Genomic DNA, 24849 nt, shown 5'->3' on the forward strand with positions numbered 1-24849 from the left:
CGCCACCCAACTGGGGGTGTGGTGACGTAGCACATACGCCATCACCGCCTTTTGCTGCCGTCGGCGACTAAAACGGCGCCCGACAGACGGCGGCACCGAGCCCACACAGATCACGGCCGGGCGGGGGGGGGGGCGGACAATGCGCGCGTCGCCACTTGTTGCGACTTCGGGGTGGAGGACGAAATACGGGACTCTTTCCGCACACTGCTCTGGTCATTCAAATATTATTAATAAAGATGTTTTACTTTCTCTCCGCAGACGAAGAAGAAACGAAAAACTTTATACAACATTTACAGATAGTGGATGATAGCGTACAGGTAGCAGCAAGAGCGCATCAGACCGACTGGGCGGCTGGAAGTACAGAGGCTAGAAGGTTTTCAGGCTAGAAGCTTAGAAGGTAGAGGCTAGAAGGTTTACAGAGGCTAGAAGGTACAGAGGCTAGAAGGAAAACCTTCTAGCTTCTGTGCTGGAAGCGACTCTCTCTCCTCACAATGGGCCGGTTCCTTTCGGCGACCCCTCGTCGGCAGGAACCAGTTAGGGCGAGTTCTCGTCGGCACGAACAAGGCGGGGCAAGGTGATGACGTCGCCCGCGTCGAATTCTTGATTCGTCGCGGACAAGTGGGAGCTTCCGTAGCCTCGTGGTAGCCACGTGGTGCCTGTAGTATGGCAGCTCCCGTCGCCTCGCGGTTGCCACGTGGTACTCGTAGTATGGCACAACACCTTGTAGCCCGGCCGTGCACAGATAAAGTCAGAGCAGCGCATTCGCTGCTGCAGCTGCTTTTTGGACAATGGCGTAGACCGTTCGGGCATCCCGCGACTTCACATGGAAGTTGAATTCCCTGCTACTTGCAATTTGTGCGAGTTTCGCGAGCCAGCAAAACCAGCGCAGCACTACGCGACAACGAAACTACTGAAACGCGAAAGCGTGGCGTTGCAGAGTCGAGCGAAAACGAAACCTTTCGACCGCTCGCACCTTTGTCAAAGGTAATTTCTGTGAGTTCATTTTTCTAAATGTGGAATAGAATTGGACAAGTAGCATTTTATTTCGTCATATAATACAATACAAGCATGTTTCTTTCATTGAGTGGTTGAGTGCTAGTGACAGAATTTAACTGAGGAATGCTTTCGTCATCGGGTAATGGCTTGAATGTCCCGCGGGAGGCAAAACTTTTGACGCAAAACTTTTGCGTCGAGTTTAGGTCGCTGCGCTATTTCAATGAAATAGCGTCTCCGACGCAAACGCAAAACCGTATTTGCGTCTCGCGTATGCGCAGGGGAGCTGACGCTATTTTTTTCGCAGCCGCAAAGCCTTTGCGGCCCCTATTGCGGCCCCTATTGCGGCCCCTATGTGTTTGCGCAAAAACTTTTTGTGGCAAGATTACTTTTTGTATGGACAAGATTACTCTTAGTGTATTGCGTCTCCAGTGCGCATCCGCATATTGGACAACGTGTATATAGTATCTCATTGTACCATATCATAATCATCCGCCACCTACCTTTCCCTGTATTTCCCACTTCCCCATTCCCCAGTGAGGAGTAGCAGGCTAGAGACACGCTCTCCAGGCCGACCTCTCCTCCTTTCTCTCCATTAAAATCTACTCCTCCTCCTCCTCCTATTCGAAAACTCCCTAATGTGCATGGCATGACATTAGTACATTGCACAATGTCATGTTCAGTGCAGGCGCGCGTACTCGAACGGTACTCGATTGCCCACAAGCCGTGACTGTCGCACTGTGTCGCACCCGGGGTAATAAACACGCTTTTGTTGGCGACCTGTCTGTGGTGCCTTCTCTGCGCCGTATCGAGGCCATAGCGCCATTTGTGCGTCGCGCTGTGGAGGAACGTCGCGTCCTTTCCTCACCGCGCGCACACCCGTCTCCACGACATATCGACTATATCAGTCAATATTTTCATGGTATATGGCAAGCACACTTGCGTTGAACTTTGCGCCAAAACTGCTTGCTGCTGCGCCAAATCAGCTTTTTTCCTGCGCCATGATCTGCGCCGAAAGGTGAAATGGCTGTTTCACCACTGACAGTGATAAAGTTTAGTAAGTTCTTACATATGGGAGCGTTTACTCAATGGTGGCCCTCTTCAGGAAGAAGTGCGCTGCAGGACGAGCTGATGAGAAACGTTGTCGTGGTTAAGTGCGCACTCAGAACACTGTAATAGCGATGGCGTGTTTTGGCAGCAATGAAAAGAACAAATATATGCGTTTCCTGTTAACTCTAGCCGCGGTCGGCGAGCTTTCAATTGCGCACTGTTTACCATTAAAGCACATCGGTTATTTTATTTTTTTTTATACTGTGAAGCCCGTTCTTGGGGTCATTATAGGTAGGGTGTTGTGTCAAGAATACACGATACATAATTTTCATTCTATGCAACATACAAATTCACTTAAGCTATTGGCAATTAACAGAAAAACAAGGAAAAAAGAAGAGTGATCATGCAAAAAAGCAACAAATAAATAAATGCTCGTATAACAAAATTAAGTATACATAATCACAAAAAAGTATCTAACGCATTTTCAAAATCGGGAGACCCCTCATTGCTCACAACTGTGTTAGGCAAGCTGTTCCATATTTCAATTCTACCAGGAAAAAAGAAGAAACGAAAAGCATGCTCTGCTATTGTTTTGACGATCGCATCTTCTTTCTGGAGGTTTTTGATATAGACCCTTCTTTATTTTTGTTTGCCCACTCATGATTTTAAAAAGAAACTAAAAGCATGCGTTTATTTCAGTTCAATGAAGAATTAGGTTTTCACCGTTCCACTGCAATAGACGAGTGAAAACGTAAAATGACGCGCTTATAATGTTATCGAGGCGGGGGGGGGGGGGGGAGGGGGGACTTCACTGGAGTTGTATCCGACCATATACTCTTTATGGACATTACATACCGACGTGGAAGAGATGTGTATGCGCTACGTTATATCGGGTGGCTGCATTTTAGTTTTTCTTGAAGATTGATTTAGGATACCATATCGAGTCGGGGTGTAATTAGTTTTGTTGTTAAAGTTTTATGCGACATTGATCTTTGAAAACGCTAATTCCCCGAACTTTACTGCACATGAAATGCCATTCACATTGAACGTGGTACCTAAATATTGCAGAAGTAAAAAGTGAAACCATAAGCTCAAGTTATACAGTGAAGGCTCGTCGAAAATTTTCGAAGAAATTTAGTTCCGAGAAACGGTAGCCCAGACGTGGCTATGGCGCGTTGCACTGCTGATCGCATGACGTCTAATGTATTTTGTAACATGACAAAAAAGAAAAAAGTTTTTGGACCACAAATGAATAGTTGCTCCACCCCATAGGCCCTTTTTTCGCAGTTTCCATATATCACAGATATCACATATCACAGAATGTTTTATCATTTGCTCAAATTATAATTGGGAACTATCATGTGTGCATCTCGTATGCATTTATCTACTCTGCTTATTTTCTCATACAATCTAATTTTTAAACTTCAGTTAACCTAATACGCTCAATGTGCCACGCGGGAGGTCCAGGAGAATGAGTACGATGCGCTTCCCTGCCACGGCAATGTGCAATAATGTGTGCACGCGATGTATTTAATTTTGCTGTGTGGTCGTTCTGCCGCACAGTGTCTGCTGCAAACATTATACTGAATTTGTTTTTGTTAGTACAACTGATGCGGCACCTGCAAGTACGACTTGCTAGTGTTATATGAAAAATATGTTCTAAATGTTCTATAGACCTCGGCATGCCTTCAGTGAACATCTATCGGAGTTCACATGTGCCCAGCTGCGATATCCTGACAACGTTACAGCAACATGATGTGGATGAGGTTTAGCTTATTCACGGCATTTTCAATGTTGTTTGGATAAATCTAGATGTCTATAGGATGTGTGCAATGTATATAGAACATCATGTTCTATGGACATCTATGTTACATAAATGGTTATGAAGGTACTAGCTGTTTCCTTTTGTTAAAACGTGCAACGACGTTTGACTTACCAAGTTTCTGCAATGCCGTACGTTTCCTTAAAGTGGTCGGGCGTGGTGAGACATGCGACTACTGTGTACAAAGACATTCAAATCGCTTGCACAAAGCATCCTGCCCATGCTTCTGAGGCAGACTAGCAAAAATATCGTTTGCATACAGGTGCACCTACTAAGAAATGGATGGCACTCAGCCTATCAGAAATGTTCTAGGGTGATTCACGTAGGAAATAAACAGTACTCTTCTTTGTGTTTTCATGTATTTCCAAGCACTTTGGCTTCTTTCGCATTGGCGTATACCTCAAGCTCGGTTTTGCAGATGTTGCTGATGTGCTATAGATACTTGGCGCTTGTAATTTTATTTTATTTAACTGGCCTTTTTCTGATCTGAGGGGGACATACAACACCTACAAATATACAAAACGAGGCGTGTCAGAAAAGTATGCTTCTCCGCACATATAGTATTAGTGCGGAGAAGCCAGCTTTAAGTCAACTTTAGGGCGACAGTTTTGCAATTTACTACATTTCTGCAATCTCTTTGTATGCCTGTCTCTTTTTGACTGATTAGTTATAGCACATGCACACACGCACGCACATACGTACAACGATAAAATAAAATGCGGTAGTCGCGGGTGACGGTTACAACCTCACTACTTTGAGAACACCTATTTTCCCGCGGCCAATACTTCAAGACCCCGATCGCGAGTATTATAAACATGCTATTGACAGGAAAACACTTTTCCGGAAGCTCTGATCCTAAAATTTCACATTCTACAGCTCTAGTGCAGCTCCGCCATTCGTTAAAGAAATAAGCGGCGCCAGCAAGCAAGCAGGCAAGCAAACAAACAAACAAACAAACAAACAAAACAAAACAAAACAAAAGCTAGGTGGTACAGACAACGTATGATCGAAATCAGATATTTAATACTTGGTCCTGTAGGCCAAGCCATGTATTGTTCAATCGGTGATGACGTCACAGATCGTAGCGCCGTAGGATTACCAGCTACCACTAACAATTGAATAGCGACAATGATATTAGTGGCACGCGAATGAAAGAAACGTCCCTTCCCCGGCCAAGAAAAATAAGAGATAAAGTACCAAAGAAGACAATAAAATGTCCGGCAAACATTATGTGCTCCTGAGAAATTGGCTAAATATAAAAGCGATAACCTTCAAGACCTAATTACTATGGCCGAGCAAAATGAGATCAATACAGTTAACTAAAGAGTCTAAGGGATAAACTTTCGCGAAACGAACGTCCGCTGAGCACTCCGGTTGGGCAAATCGAACGCGCATCGCTCGAACTGACGAGCATCAAAACGGCCTGTAACAAAAGAAATTAAGAAAGCGAGGAAAAAGGAAGTACCAAAATCCGGGCAAAGCTCCCGATTACATCGACAATAAAAATACGGTAATTAAGGCAGGAAAAAAAAAACGAAGCGGAAGTCAATGGTCCATAGGTTCCGGAAAGCAGCTGTTCGTCGCGTCGGCCGCCATGACGCTGTTCGCGGGGCAGTCGAACGCGCGGCCAAACTCGGCGTAGTTCATGAGGGGCAGATTGCAACGGTCGCGCAGTGGCAGCGTGGAGGTGGTGACGCCTCGCGGCAGCGACACGCCGCACAGCTGGAAGCAGTGGGCGGCGAAGAAGAGCCGCTGCAGGCCCTTGGCGTCGTCGGGCCGGCCGGAGTAGAAGGGTCCGCGCCACTCGGGGACGTCGCCATCGGTCGCCTTCCGGGTGTCGTTGTCGTCCAGCTTGGCGAGGAAGGCGGCGTGCGCCAAGCGGAGTCCCACGGTGTTAGACAGCACCTGCGGGGTAACGGATTATTTGAACCGCATGTATCGCCGCTTGCGTGTACTTGTTTTAATACCAAAACAAAAGGGAGGGGATTACGAGAAGTAAAATTTAGGCGAGTTTGTAAGAAGTTGTACTTGACTTAAAGCGGAGAAAATAGGAGCACGCCAAGTAACGCGTGGCCTTACGGCCGTCGTGTCGGACACACAGAGGGACAAAGAAGGACAGAGGGGACACAGAGGGGGACGCAGAGGGTCACGGAGGAAGATACCGTTACCCGCCGTGGTTGCTTAGTCGCTTTGGTGTTGGGCTGCTAAGCCCGAGGTCAGGGGATCGAATCTCCGCCGCGGCGACCACATTTCGATGAGGGCGAAATGCGGGAACACCCGTGTACTTAGATTCAAGTGCGCGTTAAAGAACCCCAGGAGGCCTAAATTAATCCGGTGGGTGGCCTAAATTAATCCGGAGTCCCCCACTACGTCGTGTCTCATATTCAGAAAGTGGTTTTGGCACGTAAAACCCCATAATCAAATTTTTTTAAGGAACCCTTTTCCAAGACAGCAGGTGAATAAGAACTTCCGAAAGGTGTGTAAGAAGGCAACCAAGGTGAAAGCCTGTGCTGTCGAACTGCTCAAGAATCTCTCGCTAGAGAACTTAGTAAGCGACGCGAGGCAAAGCACCGGACTGTTGATGGAACCGTCGTTCTACCCAAAAACACACAAACCTGAGGTTCCGTTTAGAACAATAGTACCGGTGAGGAAATAACACTTGGCTGTACTCTGTGTAACAGTTCCTTCAGAGACATTTGGAATCTTCGCATGTTAAGGACCCTTTTTCTGTTCCTTGCTCTCCTTCTGTTGTAGACTTTTCTGGATCAAGAGGACCCTGTAGGCTGCAGTGCCTTTAACGATGACATAGACGAACTGTACCGTGCCCCACGACGCCTTGACGCAGAGCGTAATAGAATTAATTTGCGAACGCAACGGTGAGGCGGCTTTCACCTCCCGACGTGGTGTTTTGACGGAAGGTTTCTTGGAGCTGCTGTTTTTTTTATCTCCGCTCTACGTTCATTTCCTGGGAAGGGAGTGTGAATGCCCAGCGTTCAGGCGTACGTATAGGATCTCGAGTAGCGCCTTTCCTGAGTCACTTTTTTACGCGTGTGATGCTCTTGCCTTGGTAAGAGCATCAGAGTACGATAACAGAGTAGCATCAGAGTACGATCCCACGTACTCGCATTACACGTGCGATGCTCTTACCTTGATAATTGAGCATCGCACGCGTAATGCGAGTACGTGCGATCGTTCCCCACTTGCGGACAGTTGTTTTTTTCATCCACTTTCATTTCCATTAATTTATCATTTCTTTGATTCAATTGTTAAGTGCGTGCAATTTCCCTTATGCTGTCCTTGGTGTCTTTGATTGTTGGCTTCTTATGATATGACTAATAAAAATCGGGCCCTCGGGTTCCTTTCTTGGCGTTCATCATATTATATATATATATATATATATATATATATATATATACTACGCATCACATATGCCATTTCTGCCCAACAAAATTGGCGAAACTGTCTCCACGCCTGCTTTCGCGACGTTAGGGTCCTTACTTTCTGCGGCAATTTCGGTGCCATGCGTATACGCAGTACCGCGCGTGCTGCTCTGTTGCCAGGAGTGAAGCCACTTTTGCCGCATTAATACTTACGAACAGCGCGAAACATTTCAGCAATTACAGGCATGATGATCCGACATACAGTACCGTGTATGACAGATCAGTTCTGCGGATAGCCACAAGTTGAAAAGAAAATATTCTTGAGAGGGAAAATTTGTCATCTTCCGGATGATGACAAGTTCACTCTCTCCTGAATCTTCCTCCACCTTGCGGATTTACGCAGAACCGATATGTCTTGTTCGATGTCTCAATGCTTCGAGTTGTGAAGCATTGACTAGCTTTCTGCTAGCCTTCTGGCCGGCTCAGTTGGTAGAAAGACTACCCCGCAAACAACGTTGGTCCTCGGTTGAATGCTTAGCATAGGACGAATTTTTTTTCCAACTGTAAAGTTTTCCTTCCAAGAAAACCGCGTGTATTTCACTCGCTAGTTTCTTAATACTGTCAGGTGGGTGACAATGATTTCTTTCCGGGCGCTTATTGTACTCAAGGGCTGCGGCGAAGCTAATGTGCCACTTAAAATATCGCGTCAGTTCTTTTGTTCTAACTTTACATCTCCCCATGTATTGCAACTACTGATGTCCATCACTCATGTCATAATATTATGCAGCGTATATCTAGACGGGTCCATAGCCGATTCATTTAGGCATCTTCAAAGCAAATTTACCTGATCTAGTCTATTTGTCTTAACAGCGTTCGTGGCTTTCTTTGGTCGTTTCTGGCACAGGTCGGCAGAATGAGAGTACGTTCACTCAAATGTTAACTCGACAATAATTTCGAAGGCTACGTGCTCACTGGCGCTCACCAGCGCTCACACTCGTCGGCACTCACCCACGTGCCCAGTCATGCTCACCCGCGTTCACTCGCGTTCATAATTGCTTCCGCTCACACTTACTGGCACGTATGCTACTCACGCTCGTACTCGCGTCAAGTCCTGCCCACCGGCACTCATTTCCTCACATACAGGCTCACATCCACTCACACTCAACGAAAATCACTCCCGTCCATGATCACGTTCACCGAAAACTCACCGTTACCCGCTCCCGTTCACATTTACCTCCGCTCACACCATTGGTCACCCACCAGTTACCTATATCGCACGCCTGTGAAGCGAGCGCAAAGCGAGTGTGAGTCAGTGTACGCGTGAGTGAGTATACCGCTACTCAAATGATATTGCGCAACAAAAAACGACACGGACGTAAGAGAAGACGACACTTCAAGCGCTTGGTGTGTCGTCATCTATTACGTCCGTGTCGCTTTTTGTCGCGCAATATAATTTGAGTAATGGATTACCCACTTGCCCGGAATGCTGCTCTCATTGAGTACAGCGCAACATCGTCATCATCCTTCGCACCTCGTTCGTCTGGTCGTCGGACAGCGAGCTGCTCTCGTGCGCCGCAACCTTCGCGCCGACGCACGCCAGGGTGGCCTTGCGGGCGCTCAGGCTGTCCTCCGAGAACCAGCCCGCGTCGCCCAGCCTGCGTCCCAGCACGTCGTACGCGCCGACGGACGGGTCCAGCGACTGCGACAGCAGCGACCCCACGAGGCTTCCGATGGCGCCGTAGTTGACGGCGCTGGGCACGCCTTCCACGCGGAACGGCGAGAACAGCATCGCCGGAGTCACCAGAACCTCCAGCCGGACGGGGTCCAGGATCGCGTTCGGTTCCGAATCGAGCACCTGTAATTGTAGTTATAAGTATAGTCATCATCGTTCATTGTCCAATATGATAACACAGCTAGACCCGGTGCTCTCTAGGTATACTTAACAACACCCAATAGAAAAAAACAACATACATACAAATCGAATCTATATACATTACGTTTAATCACGCAGTGGGGTTCTGATTCAGGAAGCGGGCATTTCTGCGTACATCCTCCAACTATACGTACGAACTCTGAGGCCGGGCAGCCCGAGCTCATAGAAAGAAAACGAAAAAAAAAAAGCAGTGACCAAATTCACAAATTTTTTTTTATAGTAAAAACTGTTTTCTAGTTTACGGCCCTTTTGATATGGTTGGTTGTAACCTGCTCTTAAAAAAAGTTCTAGCGTAAGAACACTTTTGCGCACACGGGCCCCTATGTTCTCCACCACAGGCGGGAAAGCAGAAAACACGACTCACTTCGTCGATGTCTCTCGAGTGCAGTTAAGACCATATTAAATGACATCAAGATGCACTCTAAGCTACAACTGGGCAGGGTTCACAAGGATTTTCGTTCTTAACTGCAGTTTGCCATTGGGAAGACGCCATCGCTAATATGTCGGGCGTTACGATTGGCTGACAGCTTCCTGCATGAGGAGCTTCAGCTAAGAACGTTTTTGTTACTGCGGGCAGGACCTAAACCAAAGGTATACGGTTAGGGGGCTCTGACACCACCCGAAATTATAGCTGCGGCGATATATTGTTTAGCACAACTTACGTACGTGTCATTATATGAATATTTCAAATTATACAATAAGTTTATGTCAGCAACGTGCTTGATTCACGCGCAAAATTAAGTTAATTTACTGATTCCCTATTCCATTTTGCTGTTCTAACTAACCCCTTTTTGCTGCTTTGTTCTTTACTTTCGTATATGCTTCATTTACCCATTCCCCTTTTATTACCTCGGGCTTGAGGGTACAAAAAAAAAAGAATATTTCAGAATGGGCGCCACTGTCTCAGCAGCACCTCTCAGGAAATATTTCCTAGGTACGCCCGTGACTATGAGGCCCAGAGTTCCTTTGAAAGGCTTCCGGAAAACTATATTTGATTGGGCCGCCATCACCATCTGAAGACAACTAATTGAAGAAATCAAAAGTCTCAGGCGCGAACTCGAGCAAAGTCGCGAGGAATCGAGACAATTAAAGAAACAGCTAACGACTTAATCAGGGAAAAACAAAAAATGAGGGCAGGTTATACACCGACTAGCACACCTTCTCCGCCACCCCAGACCATGGAGCTGGCACAACAAAACAACGAAGAGGGGAACCCCATTGACGACATCAGAAGTCTCATAATGAATCTACAGAGCCAGATGCAAAGTCAAATGCAACAGATGCAAAGCGAAATACAGCAAACACAACAAAAGTTTGCCCTGCAAGAGCAGAGTTTCCGAAATCATGTAAAGAACCAGAATACGCAAAGAACCACCAACGACGCCAGAGGCAGACTATACAACGAACGTAGGTTCGGCGCAGAAATCCCCAACGCAACCAACAATAATCAGACATGGCAGAACGGAAACAACAACACTTAGAAATCTGGCAATGGAACTGCAGGGGGTACAGGCGCAAGCAGGGCCTCCTACAGCAATTCATATACACCAGAGGAACCCCACGAGATGTAATCATGTTGCAAGAAACAATCAGCACCCCAACGCTTAGGGGCTACACATGTCAAGAGAGCGGCCGCACCGCGACCCTCATAAGCAAACAAATAGTAGCCATAGCACACAAAGAGATAGAGGATACCCAAATAGAGCACGTAATCACGGAGATAATTCCCAAAAAGAAAAGAAAAGCCAAGAGCACCTACATCGTAAATCTATATAGCCCACCCAGACAAACAAAGGGGAACTTTATTAGGCTCTTTGCGGAGGCGATAAAGTTGGCGGGGCAGAATACTCTAATCATTGCGGGTGACTTCAACGCCAAGAGTCCGAGATGGGGCTATACTAACGAGGACAAAAAGGGGCGCGGCATCTGCACGGCGGCAGAGAACGTAGGGTGCGAGCTGCTAACCGACGAGAACCCAACCGACCAGGCAGGGGAATAGCGTCAGTCCAGACACGAGTCCCGATCTAACCTTTATCAGGGGCGTCAAACAAGCGGAGTGGGAAAACCTGCTCGAGAACCTTGGGAGCGACCATCACATAAGGATCAGCACGGTGGCGGACAACGTCCGGAGGAAGATTGGCACGGCTCGGCTGACGGACTGGGACGCCTTTAGAGCGCACTGCAAGCAGCTCGAAGGCAGCATCGTTTCGGCGGAAGAGTGGAGCCAACAACTCAGGCGAATCCAAGACCTATACACGGAGGAAGTAGACAGGACGGAACAGACGCCGGAGGTGGACAAGCGGCTCCTCAGGCTATGGGAGGCGAGACGCGGGCTCACCAAGAGGTGGAAGAGACAGAAACTCAACAGAAAGCTAAAAAAGAAAATTGCGGACATCACCAAGAAAACGGAGGAGTACGCGACGCAGCTGGCCAGACAGGGGTGGCAGCAATTTAGCAATTCGCTAAACGGCACCCTCAGTACGGCCAGAACGTGGCAGATCCTCAAGGCCCTCATGGACCCGAGCAAAAACAAATCCGAAGGCAGCAAGTCGATACAGAGGCTAGTCCACCAGTACGAAGGCACGGACGAACAACTCCTTGAGGAAGTCCGGGTCAAATGCTATGTGAAAGGGTTTATTGGTGGCGCCTAATGCGAAGGCACAGCGACCGGGAACGGCGAGGCAGCCCGAAGCACTGTCCAAACGGACGCCAGCAATCAACAGCGCGAGCGGAGACGAGCCGCGTGTTGGCGATGCGGCTGTGCCGCGAGGCGCGTCTTCTTCTTCACAATCTCCCCCCGGACAAAAAGAGCCATCCTGGCGCCTTAAGAATCGGGAGGTAGAGGGTCGTGGTAGGGCTTGAGACGCGAGACGTGGACAATGTCACGTCCACGCCGGCGCAAGTCTTCAGATGGTGACAGGGGCTCAATGAGAAAATTCACCGGGGACGTTTGTTCCAAGACTCGGTAAGGCCCTTCGAATTTTGGGACGAGTTTCGAGGAAAGCCCCGGCGTTTGGAAAGGGACCGACAACCACACAAGAACGCCTGGAGCTTAGGTGGTGTTTGGACGCGTGTCGATGCGGTTTTCTTTCTGGCGCTGCTGTTGCTCTGCCGTAAAGGAGCGCGCTAGCTGGCGGCATTCTGCGGCTTGTCGGGCGACGTCGGACACAGGTAGACACTCGGAGGCGTCAGGACGGTATGGAAGGAGCGTGTCGATGGTATGCGTGGGCTCGCGACCATACAGGAGGAAGAAAGGTGAAAATCCCGTAGTGGCCTGGATCGCGGTGTTGTACGCGAACGTGATGAATGGAAGGATGCGGTCCCAGTTACCATGATCAGATGCCACGTACATAGAGAGCATATCACCAAGTGTGCGGTTAAATCGCTCTGTGAGCCCGTTAGTCTGTGGATGGTATGCCGTGCTTGTCCGATGAATAATGTGGCATTCCGAAAGCAAACTTTCGACGACTTCGGAGAGGAAGGCGCGACCTCGATCGCTGAGGAGTTCTCGAGGTGCGCCGTGTCGAAGCACGAAGCGATGTAGGACGAAAGAGGCTACATCCCGCGCTGTAGCACTCGGTAAAGCAGCAGTTTCGGCGTAGCGTGTCAAATGGTCAACAGCAACTACGATCCACCGATTGCCGTCTGGCGTCATAGGAAGCGGGCCGTATAGGTCGATGCCGACGCGATCGAAGGGTGCGGCAGGGCACGGGAGCGGCTGCAAGGCACCAGACGGGCGTAAAGGCGGCGATTTGCGGCGTTGACAGTCAAGACAGCACCTAACAAACTTGTGTACAAAATTGTACATGCCGCGCCAGTAGTAGCGGTGGCGAATTTGTTCGTACGTCTTGAAGACTCCGGCGTGGCCACACTGCGGATCGTTGTGGAAAGCGGCACATATTTGAGACCTTAAGCTGCGGGGAACCACCAGAAGCCACCGACGACCTTCAGGAGTGTAATTGCGTCGGTGCAGCAGCTGGTCACGAATGGCAAAATGAACTGCTTGGCGTCGGAGGGTTCGGGATACAGGGATGGTCGATGATCCAGAAAGATAGTCGAAAAGAGAAGCGATCCACGGGTCACGACGTTGTGCGGTGACAAAGGAGTCCATGTCGAGAGATGACACGGAATGTGCGGAAGTTGTTCCGCAGGCCGAGTCTGGAGGTAAAGGTGAACGAGACAAGGCGTCTGCGTCGGAGTGTGTGCGTCCGCTGCGGTATACGACGCGAATATCGTACTCCTGGATGCGTAGTGCCCAACGGGCTAGGCGGCCAGTGGGATCTTTCAAGTTGGCGAGCCAACAAAGCGCATGGTGATCTGTGACTAAGTCGAATGGGCGCCCGTACAGATATGGTCGGAACTTGCCAAGTGCCCATACTAAAGCCAAGCACTCTTTTTCGGTCACGCTGTAATTGGCCTCAGGCTTCGTCAGCGTGCGACTCGCATAGGCGACTACGTATTCGGGGTAGCCCGGCTTTCGTTGGGCGAGGACGGCGCCGAGACCGACCCCGCTGGCATCTGTATGTACTTCAGTTGCAGCTGACGGGTCGAAATGGCGAAGAATAGGTGGGGAGATCAGAAGACGACGCAGCGTCGCAAAGGCGGAGTCACATGCAGTGGACCAGCAGGAGAGGGCGGCGTCACCGCGTAGAAGCTGAGTCAATGGCGCCATGATCGATGCGAAATTTCGAACAAAGCGCCGGAAATATGAGCATAGGCCCACGAAGCTTCGAAGTTCTTTGGTGGTCTGATGCTTCGGAAATTCAGCGACTGCTCGAAGTTTTGCAGGATCGGGTAGAACGCCATGCTTGGACACAACGTGGCCTAAAATGGTAAGCTCTCGCGCGGCGAAGCGGCACTTCTTGAGGTTGAGTTGAAGGCCAGCGTTCGTTAGACAGGTCAAAACTTGTCTGAGGCGGAGCAGGTGAGTAGGAAAATCAGGCGAGAAAACCACGACATCGTCGAGGTAACACAGACATATAGACCACTTGAGGCCACGCAGCGTGTTGTCCATGAGTCGTTCAAAGGTGGCAGGGGCGTTACAAAGCCCGAAAGGCATCACCTTAAATTCATATAAGCCGTCAGGTGTAATGAATGCGGTTTTCTGGCGATCGGCAGCAGCCATCGGGACCTGCCAGTACCCTGAACGCAAGTCAAGGGACGAGAAGAATTCTGCTCCCTGAAGACTGTCGAGGGCGTCGTCGATGCGCGGCAAAGGATAGACGTCTTTGCGCGTTACCTTATTCAACCGATGGTAGTCGACGCAAAAGCGAATAGACCCGTCCTTCTTGCGAACGAGAACGACAGGAGATGCCCAGGGACTGTGCGAAGGTTGAATAACATCACGGCGCAGCATATCTTCGACTTGGGTGGTAATGACACGACGCTCTTCGGCAGAAACGCGGTACGGTCGTTGACGTAACGGCTGATGTGAACCGGTGTCAATGTAGTGCTGCACTTCCGACGTGCGGCCCAGGCGAGGTTGTGAAACGTCGAATGAATTTCTAAATTTGTGCAGGAGATCAAGAAGGTCGGCGCGTTCGGCAGGTGTGAGGGTATCGGAGATGGCACTCGAGAATGCATCCTTGGACGTCTCTTCAAGCGCGGAAATCGAAGACGACTGGCCGGAGTCGACATCAAAAGAGTCTCCGGGGACGTCAACCAAAGACGAAGAGTCGAGGAGTTCCACGATGCCAAGGCATTCACCAACGAGCAATGTAACAGGCGCACAGAGGGGATTGTAAAAGTATATATTGCTGCAGCCGCCAGCCATGTCAAGCGTCGCGAAGGGTAGTGGGAGGGATTTACGGCTCATGAAGACGTCGGACGGTGTGAAGAAGACCGTTGCATCAGCGATGGCATCGCAAGAGACAGGTACGAGGGCGAAGGAGCCAGGTGGAATATCTGTGTCCTCGCGCACGGTAAGTTTAGAAGGGCGGTCGCAATCTTCGTCCAAGGGTGCGTCACAAGGGGAAAATTCAACTTCGGCGCGTGCGCAGTCGATCACGGCTTTATGGCTGGATAAGAAGTCCCATCCGAGGATGACGTCATGTGAGCAGGTGGGAAGAACAATACACTCGACGATGTAAACAATGCCGTGAATAAGCACACGTACAGTACAGGCTGCGTGCGGAGTGACGTGCTGCGCGCTTGCCGTACGAAGCGACAGTCCGGAAAGCGGCGTGGTCACCTTGCGCAGCGAACGGCACAGTTTGGTGGCTATCACAGAAACGGCAGCGCCGGTATCCACAAGAGCGAATCCAGGAACACCTTCTACACAAATTTCGACCACGTTAGCAGGAGAGGCGCGAGGACTTAGACAGTTCGAATGGGGCGCAGTTCTTGCCTCTTGAACTGCGACGTTCAGTTTTCCTGGTCAGGTGGTGCGGGTCGCCGACGCATTGGGGAGAGCGAGCGTCGGCGAGGGGATGGCGAGCGACGTGAAGGAAATTCTGGGATGTCAGCACGAGCGTACGGTTGGGGGGAAGGAGCGGCGTATTGGCGAAATGGCTGGCTGCCGTACTGGAAGGGCCGCGAGGCGTCGCCGAACGCTTGAGGGCGACGGCGGCAATATCGGGCGACGTGTCCGGGAGTGCAGCAGGAATAACAGATAGGTCGATTGTCAGGTGTCCTCCAAGGATTAGCTCGCGGTGCAGTCCAAGATGCAGCATGGGTTTCCGGTGGCAGCGGTTGGGACTGGGTCGCGAAAGACGCCTGTGGAGGCCTGCGCACTGCCTGCGCGTACGTGAGAGGCGCGGCCACAGGCAGGACTGGCTGCGCATAGGTGAGAGGCGCGGCGACAGGCTGCACTGCCAGCGCAGAGTTGAGATTCGCGGCTGCAGGCGGCTGATGGTGTGCGGACGGGACAACTTGGGCGACCTCTTCTGAAATGAGGGTGCGGAGCGAGTTTGGAATACGGGAGGTGGGCTCCTGAGTGAAGGGGACTAAAGAAAGTTGGCGGGCAACTTCCTCACGCACGAAGTCCTTGACCCGCTGAAGGAATGAGGATGGGTCGTACATGTTGTCAAGGCTCGCCAACAAGTCGTCGCTTCCCAGAGGACGCCGAGTCGAAGCGCGTTGCTTCCTTAACTCATCGTAACTTTGGCATAGGCTGACAACTTCAGACACAGTGCGCGGATTCCTGGCTAGGAGCATCTGGAATGCGCCGTCATCGATGCCTTTCAGTATATGGCGAATTCGCTCAGCTTCGGGCATTGCGGCGTTGACTCGTTTACAAAGGTCCACGACGTCTTCTATGTAGCTTGTGAACGTTTCTGCCGTCTGCTGTGCTCGGGCGCGCAAGCGTTGTTCGGCGCGCAGCTTGCGAACAGCGGGTCGGCCGAACACTTCCGTAAAGGTTGTCTTGAAGAGCGACCATGTGGGTACGTCACTTTCGTGGTTATGAAACCACAGTTGGGCAACACCAGCCAGATAAAAGATGACGTGCGTTAACTTGGCTGGATCATCCCACTTGTTGTGTGCGCTCACCCGTTCATATGACGCAAACCAGTCTTCTACGTCTTCGTCGTCTGCACCGCTGAAGATCTTGGGGTCCCGTTGTCGTGGAACGCCGGTGCAGGTGACGGACTGTGGCGTCGGTGCCGTTTGGGATGAGCTGTCGGTCATGGCGGGCGGTAGCGTTCTTGATCTTAGCTCCAGAGTTTCAAGCGACGGGGTTTGAGTCCCAGCACCTCCACCAATTGTGAAAGGGTTTATTGGTGGCGCCTAATGCGAAGGCACAGCGACCGGGAACGGCGAGGCAGCCCGAAGCACTGTCCAAACGGACGCCAGCAATCAACAGCGCGAGCGGAGACGAGCCGCGTGTTGGCGATGCGGCTGTGCCGCGAGGCGCGTCTTCTTCTTCACAGCTACGGCAAAGACCAGGTCGAGAGCTACAAGGAAGAATACCGCGGCGAAGAAAACCCTACCACGGACCGACCCATCATGAGAGAAGAGGTCGTCGAGGTGATAAGATCGGCCACCAAGAACACGGCGGCGGGGGCGGACAAAATCCGGAACTCGCTAATCAGAAATGTCGGCGACGAGGCCATCGACCAACTTACGGCCTACCTCAGCACGCTCTGGCAAGAAGGAAGAGTTCCGGCGGAGTGGAAACACGCCGTCGTCGTAATGATTCAGAAGCCAGGGAAGAAACTCCAAATAGAAAATCTCAGGCCGATATCCCTAACGTCGTGCCTGGGCAAGCTGTACGAGAAAGTGATCACGAAGAGAATCCAGTCGCACTTGGAAAACGAGCGATGGTACCCGGATAGCATGTACGGTTTCAGAGCCAACCTCTCAACGCAAGACGTGCTGCTCCAACTCGAGGAAGTGCTCGAGACGATGCCGAAAACGGGCGAAAACGTCGTCATGGCCCTCCACATAAAGGGGGCCTTCGACAACGTGAGCCACGCGGCCATCATGGAGGGCATCAACAACACCAACTGCGGGAAGAGAGTGCACGATTACGTCAGGGACTTCCTGAGCAACAGAACGGCAACGGTGGGGCTGGGCGAGCTGAGAAGCAACGTCTTCCCCACGCCGTGCAATGGCACATCCCAAGGATCCGTCATATCGCCTGTCCTCTTCAACGTGGCAATGATTGGCCTGGCAAGAAAACTTAAGGAGATCCGAGGAGATCCTCGGAGAGAAGCAAGAAAAACTGCAGGAAGCGGGGACCTGCGTGGAGAACTACACCAGAGAAAGGGGACTGCGATGCTCCACGGAGAAGTCGGAGCTCCTCAGGGTCGGCAAGCACCCAACGCAAGCGACACTGGAGGTGACCCTCGAGGGACACAACATCCCAGAGAAGAACATGATTAGGATCCTGGGCATGTGGCTACAAGGCAGCCGGAAGTGCAGCCACACCATTAGCCTGCTGAGCAAGGCTGCGGAACAGGTGGGCCGCATGATCAATAGGGTATCCCAAAAGAGATACGGAATGAAAGAAGAAGACACTCTCAAGCTAGTCAACAGCCTAATTGTCAGCCGAGTCACGTACTCCCTGCCGTACCACGTGACGACCAAGGCAGAAAGAGAGCAAGCAGACACCATCCTCAGGAAGGCGTACAAGACGGCTCTGCGTCTACCGAGAAACACGTCGAACGAGAAGTTGCTCCAGCTGGGCATCTGCAACACCTTCAGCGAGCTCGCCGAGGCTCTGCTGGGTACGCAAACCGCGAGACTCAGAGGCACCCCTATGGGACGAGCGCTCCTGAGGAGGTTGGGTCGGGATACGAGCGGACTGACAGAGATACGCGGACGTACCGGACCACCTCAGGAAAACCATTAATGTGGGACCACTGCCGAGAAATATGGATCCCAACCTACACGAAAACAGGCGAAAAGCTAGGGCCGAATACGTTGAGAGAACGCTAGCCCAGCTAGACAATACAGTATACACGGACGCCGCCGTATATCTACACGGAAGAGAACGCGTGGCCGCCACGGTAGTAGTTAACAAGGAAGGAAACCCGATCACGTATGCCACGGCAAAGGTCGCTGGCACAGCGGAGGCCGAGGAGATTGCCGTAGCGCTGGCGCCAGCGAAAGGTTATAGAACAGGCCGATCTCTCAACATACTGACGGACTCAAAAGAGGTGTGCAGGAACTATACGAGAGGCAGAATCAGCAAAACTGCCCTCAGAATACTCAGCGGAGCCACCTCCGCCGAGAAGGAAAAGCCCAGGCACAAACTAATCTGGATCCCGGGTCACGTAGGCATAGGGGAGAACGAAAGGGCAGACAGCCTAGCTCGAGGCGAAGCGTTCCGTGCTGGGCGGTCGGATGCCCCGGAGACCCACCTACAGGCTTGCGAGGGGGGATACGCAGAGACCCTGAACTTACATAGAGGAACTAGATTTAGATATCCGCCACCACACAAAGACCTCAAAAAGGAGGAAGCGACCAGCTGGCGCAGACTACAAACAAACTCCTTCCCCGACTTACACGTGCTCAATAAGATGTTTCCGACACAATGCAGGTGCGGTGCCAAACCTACACTCTACCACATCACCTGGGAGTGCGAACGCAACAAAGCATTCCACAAACACGAACACCCGAGTGCGGAGCAATGGGAGAGTCGGCTCACCAGCAGCGAGCTCACGGCCCAAAGGGCCCTAGTGCAGCACGCGAGCGATGCAGCACGACTCAGTGGAGCCTTGGAATAGGGGCCCACCCTTGCTGAAGAGGAGTCTCAAGTCGCCAGCGCCAAGAAGATGAAGACGACGGAGACCTCGTAACCGCGAAACTCTTGAAAGACTCAAAAGTTTTCACTCACTCACTTAGGACTTTTGTTTTTCTTTGCTACTTTACAGAAAAGAGGATGACCAAAATTCTACGCTTAAAATTCTGGGGTTTTACGTGCCAAAGTCACGACATAATTATGAGGCACGCCGTAATGGGGGAATACGAATTAATTTCGACCGCCCTGTGGTTATTTGACGTGTAACCAATGCACGGTTCATGGGCATTTTTGCGTTTCGCTCATTTCATTTCGCATCGAGTCGTAACCTATGACCGTATGTTGTAGAGATTAATTTTTCAATATATTGCGTACAATCACTCATCACCGTGAGTTCCTTGTCCAGGCAGTAAGGGAGGCGCGACAGCGAGAAAACCCATGAAGAATATGGTCAAAGCAATAAAAAATATATATATATATATATATATATATATATATATATATATATATATATATATATATATACCAGAAAAAAAGCAGTTCTGGGTCGGGGTAAATATTCAAAGTGAAGCAGACGCGCGTATGAAGCGGTTTATTGATGTTTCGGCCGGGGTCCGGCCTTCATCAGAAAGATCGCGCTTCATCTGATGAAGGCCGGACCCCGGCCGAAACGTCAATAAACCACTCCATACACGTGTCTGCTTCACTATATTATATATATATATATACACAGAAATATACACAAATCTAATCTAACCTCGCGGTAACAACGTTATTGATCTAGTACTAACTCCTGAACCCAAGTTAAATACTCGTATGCAAATAATGGATTGATTTTAAGTGACCATAAAATAGTTACTTTTACTTTCAATTAAGGTACCTAACTGTCTGCCTTTGATAAAGTATATCCGGGACTACAACAACGCTAACTTCACTCAAATTAACGTTGAACTTGCTGCGTTTCTTCCAACACTTCACTAGGCTACCCAAATCAAGAACGGTTGAACAGAGCTGGCCTTCGTACAAACGATAGATCCTATCGCTGATGGAAAAGTGCATGACTTCTCGTGCGCATTCGCGGGAATTCCGATAAGCGCTGGTTTTCGAACACGCTGCGCAAACTTCTTTGAAGAACAACAACAAAAAAAACAGCTCGTTTTCCGAGAAACCAAAGAACTAAACTCGTCACAAAAGTGGGAAAATTGCTTCGAGACTTTGCGCGAGTACACCAGCCTTTTAAAACACACTAAAATTTTACCACCAGGATCTGTTGAATATCCTTCGTGATAACCCCCGAAAGTTCTGGAATACACTAACAAGCTGCTCTGCTCCTTCACAACACATCGCCCTAGGAAAATTACTTCAAGGCATTGCGTACATACACCTGTCTTTTAAAACAGACTACGCGTAAATTTTACCAGCGGGATGTGTTGAATATCCTTCATGATTACCCATTTCGACGGGGGGAATGTAATTGTGTTGTGTGTGTGAGTCATGTGAGTGTGTCTTTGCGCTCTTGAGCTTATGCCGGCATGAATTGCCAACTATAGTCTGGCTAAAAAGTTACGCCAGCATCTAATCCCGCACTGGCTGATCTGCCTTACTTTGCGAAGGTCTCGCATAGACCACTAGCGCCGGCAGACCCCCGTGGCGATTTTCGTAGCAAAACTGCATCGCGCAGGCCGCGGGCATGGCACCTGCAGCTCCGGGTCGTCCACGTCCAGATTCGGCGCGGCGCTGCCCCTGCGCAGGTGCTCGGCGAGGCGCCTGCGGCCCATTTGCAGCGTCTGTATAAGCCACGCGACGAAGGGCGAGCCGGAGCTGGGCGCCTTGACGTGACTGTAGCGCGCCTTGAGGTTGTCCTTGACCGCGGCGCGGCCCAAGAGCAGGCGGGTTCGCTGCAGTCGCTGCCTGGCGCGCTCCGCCGTCTCCGCGTCCGCCATCCAGCCGCCGCCGGCGTCGAGCTGGTCGAACGCCGCGTTGACCACGTCGCGAGCCAAGGCGTCCACCGCGTCGTGCTTGAGGCCCAACAGGTTGCGGAAGATCAGGTCGGCCCATGCGCGCGGCGTGAGGCCAACCACCTCTCGCCTGCGCACGTGACGGACGGCTTTCTATATATATATGTATATATATATGTATACGAAAGCAGCGAATGGGCCATTGAGCGAGAAAGCCGGCGTCTGTCGTCTGGACAAGCGGAAAAACGGCACCTAATTTCCCATTGAGTGCTACGCCAGGTCACGAGCGCACCTCGATGGGGCAGAGTGGGAGAAAGTGAACACCTGCTGCCACGATAGGCAGATGACGATTATCGTTGTGTAGCAGAGATACACCAGAAAGGGTGTAACTTTGCCTAAGAGTGTACACTCTTAGCAAAAGTTACACCCTTTGTGGTGTATCTCAACCACACAACGATAATACGTCATCCACCTTGCTTACTTTTCTTGAAAACGCCGCGCCCGCTACTTTCCTGTCGGGAATGCTATACCCTTAGAAAAATTTACACCCTTTGGGGCTTATCTTGTCCCACAACAATAAACGCCATCTGTCTTGTCCGCATTTCCTTCCTTTAACGCTGCGAGCCCGGTACTTTCCAGTCACGAACGGCATGCGTGTTATCAGTGTGACGCAGCATTCTCGACAGGAAAGTATATAGAGAGCGCCGAGTTTTCAAGAAAGGAAACACAAGCAAGGCAGATGACGATTATTGTTGTGTTGCAGATATACACCCTAAAGGGTGTAAACGTTTTTTAGAGTGTAAAGCTATTTGACACGCACGTTGGTGTCACTCGAGAGTTTTGGGGCGTCTGAAGGTTAACGTGCTGCGAAGGAACGCTCGGGAAAGGCAAACCTCCTCTCCTCCCGCTGCCATCTCCCGGTGTGGCAGCGGGAAAGGAGGTTTGTGAGTAGCCTTCCACGCCTCGGCGCTCGCGCTACTGGAGACAACACAGGTATGACGAATTGGCTTGCATGTATAGCCGCCTATATAAACCACAGCTACAGATGTGGGGCTTGGCGGTTCTGTCCTTATAACGAAACAACGCAATGAAAGAACAAGTGCTTCCTAAGTATCCTCGCTGCAGCAAACGTTTTCCTACAAGCAGATTATTCCTTTTGCAAAAAGCTTTCTTGAAACATTAAGCTATTCGCTTAACATCGTCGATGGCTCCTGCACATTTTTTTTATATGCGAAACTTCCACGTAGACGATCACGCGTGCGCGGATTGCGGGGCTCGTTTACTAAGTTATTGTCAGTGTAGCATGTACACTGGCAGCACACGTGCCAATGCAGGAGTCGCCATTGTTAGGTGCAAGGTAAACCAAAATAGCAAATTATTTTTAAGAAAGAGTTTTCATGGACTAAGGTATAAAACTGAATCGTAAAGACATGCATGCACCAAAGGCTCAAAACAACATGACGCAAATGAGCGCGCCAGTACTGTCGTGCACAACACCATAATTACAGAAAGACATTCTTAATGGCATTCTTAAGCGAATGATTTCATTCACTCAACTTTACAATACGACATTTAACAGTGAAACCTCCAATTCAGTGGCAGTATTATGCCTTATGATGTTAAGACTCCTTTAGCAGTTTGTCTTACGCAACCACTGTTTTAACACACAATAAAATAGAAAAAAAAAAACATTCTGTTACGTATATTAAAAGTGTGATGTTCGTGGCGGGCTTTGTACGTGTATGCGAACTATCTAGTATTAAATATCTTTAAATATCTGCTTGAAATAGCCTCCCATGCAATATCTGAAAAAAAAAAGTGCCTGACAAAAATGTTGAACTCCATTTGACAATAATCAACCCATCCAAGGAGACCCAAAAGAGAAAAGTAAGTTAAGACGTGTATTAATTCACTTATTGAGACATACAAATGATTTCTACGTGGTTGTGTGGGAAGGGTTGGCCATAAGGCAACCAAACGCCTGACAATGTGCCAAAAGTCGCGATAACCGCCACAACGTCCCACGCTCATCACAAAGGGCTATTACATAACGGTTATGGCAGGAACACACATAATTTTACACATATAAATAGAAAGCTTACAAAATAAGCGTACCATTAGACCGCATTTCACAAACTGCTCGTAGAAATGAAACTACAAGACCTTCATCGCAACAAAACGGTCATAAACACTTCAAAAGAACAACGAGATAGTGGCACACAAATAGGTGTTCAGCTGGATTAGTAAATTACGCGTCCACTGTACCAAAAATTTCACCATCCCCCTGAGAGGAGCCCAGGTAAGCTAAACAAGACGCAAAAATGAAAGGCGGCTGGCAACACTGTCTTGAACGTTTCACACGAACTCGCTGTGACGTCGTGAATGTTGCTCATGATCCATAGTTTATTCTTTTTTTATCCGCAAAAGTGGACTAGGTCGTATTCTAAAGGAGCGAAAGACGGAGCTTAATGAGTTTCAGGAACATTTACTGCACCACAACTAGCACCCCAAATACGAAAAACATGCTTTCAAATCCATGCAGTCACACTGAAGCACCGGTACTAAGGATTTGGCTCTGCCTGCTTTGTCTGTGCCAGCAAAAAGTCTCCCCCCGTGCCCCCCGCGCCCCGCATCGTACTCGCAATGAGACGACAGCACAGTCGACTCCTGTTAACTCCCTTCGGCACTACAAGATTTAGTCGAATTATCCGAAAGTTCGAATGAACAAACTCATACAATGGAGCAAGTTCAAATGTCTTATTTTTATTGTTTGAAGTAGCCTGTAATGTCTTTTTTTTCTTCTTGTTCTTTAAGTGCGACTCGACCAACCAGCACGAAGTGGAGAGCGCCGACATGTTTAAGCGTTGCTTCAGCGTGACACGGCACGGAAACAGGCAGGGATGGATGGCTTCACGGGTGGAAAAAGCATAGGTCATCTGAACAGAAAGCAAGATCTAAAGAAAAAGAAATAGCTTCACGCCTAGCGGAGCGCTAGCACAGTCTATCGAATCTCTCTTGTTTTCAAGGTGGTGAGCGTTGCGAACATGAAGGGATGCCGGTAGAAGCATGTGGAGGTCGAGTTAACCAACACCGCATGCTCTCGGACGCGAATTAAACGAGTGTTCCTTCCATAGCGACGAAAGGAAATAAGCAATCCTGGTAGCCAGTGGCGTAGCCAGAAATGTTTTTCCAAGGAGGGGCGGGGGGCAGGCACTTGACAGGTGGGGGAGAGGGGGGGATACGTACTGTTACGTTTCGCCTACGGCGCGCGGTATAGCCGGCGCGGATGCAACGGACGCCGGGGCTTCGTTCCAAGCAGCGGACATTTTGGCCCGTTCAGCGCCGCCGATACGCCTCCCCGCCAAGCGCGTCCAGGCGTGTTTCAGTGCCACGTGTCTTCGTGTGTGCGTGTGTGTGTGTGTGCCACGCTTGTCAAAGCGCAGCAGCCGGGGAGAGGAGCTCCCCAAGTGTGAAGCGAGGAGGTCTGACAGGCGCCGGCCAGGCGATGCGTCACTACACTCGTCTCAACT

The 24849-nt window shown here is 50.1% G+C and overlaps 1 protein-coding gene across 1 annotated transcript in view; it reads right to left on the reverse strand.

Annotated features, from left to right (window-relative positions):
- Nucleotides 1–4871: 4871 nt before the first annotated feature.
- LOC126517849 (neprilysin-1-like) overlaps nucleotides 4872–24849 on the reverse strand; it is a 42747-nt gene continuing 22769 nt past the window's right edge. Inside the window, exons 6-8 of the mRNA XM_050167656.2 lie at nucleotides 21059–21449; nucleotides 8777–9100; nucleotides 4872–5770 (exon numbers count right to left, since the gene is read on the reverse strand). Of these exons, the coding sequence (XP_050023613.1) occupies nucleotides 5411–5770; nucleotides 8777–9100; nucleotides 21059–21449 (1075 nt within the window). The 3' untranslated portion in view covers nucleotides 4872–5410. The remainder of the gene's footprint in view (nucleotides 5771–8776; nucleotides 9101–21058; nucleotides 21450–24849) is intronic.

Source organism: Dermacentor andersoni, chromosome 11 (assembly GCF_023375885.2).
Source record: "Dermacentor andersoni chromosome 11, qqDerAnde1_hic_scaffold, whole genome shotgun sequence".
NCBI classification, from domain to species: domain Eukaryota; kingdom Metazoa; phylum Arthropoda; class Arachnida; order Ixodida; family Ixodidae; genus Dermacentor; species Dermacentor andersoni.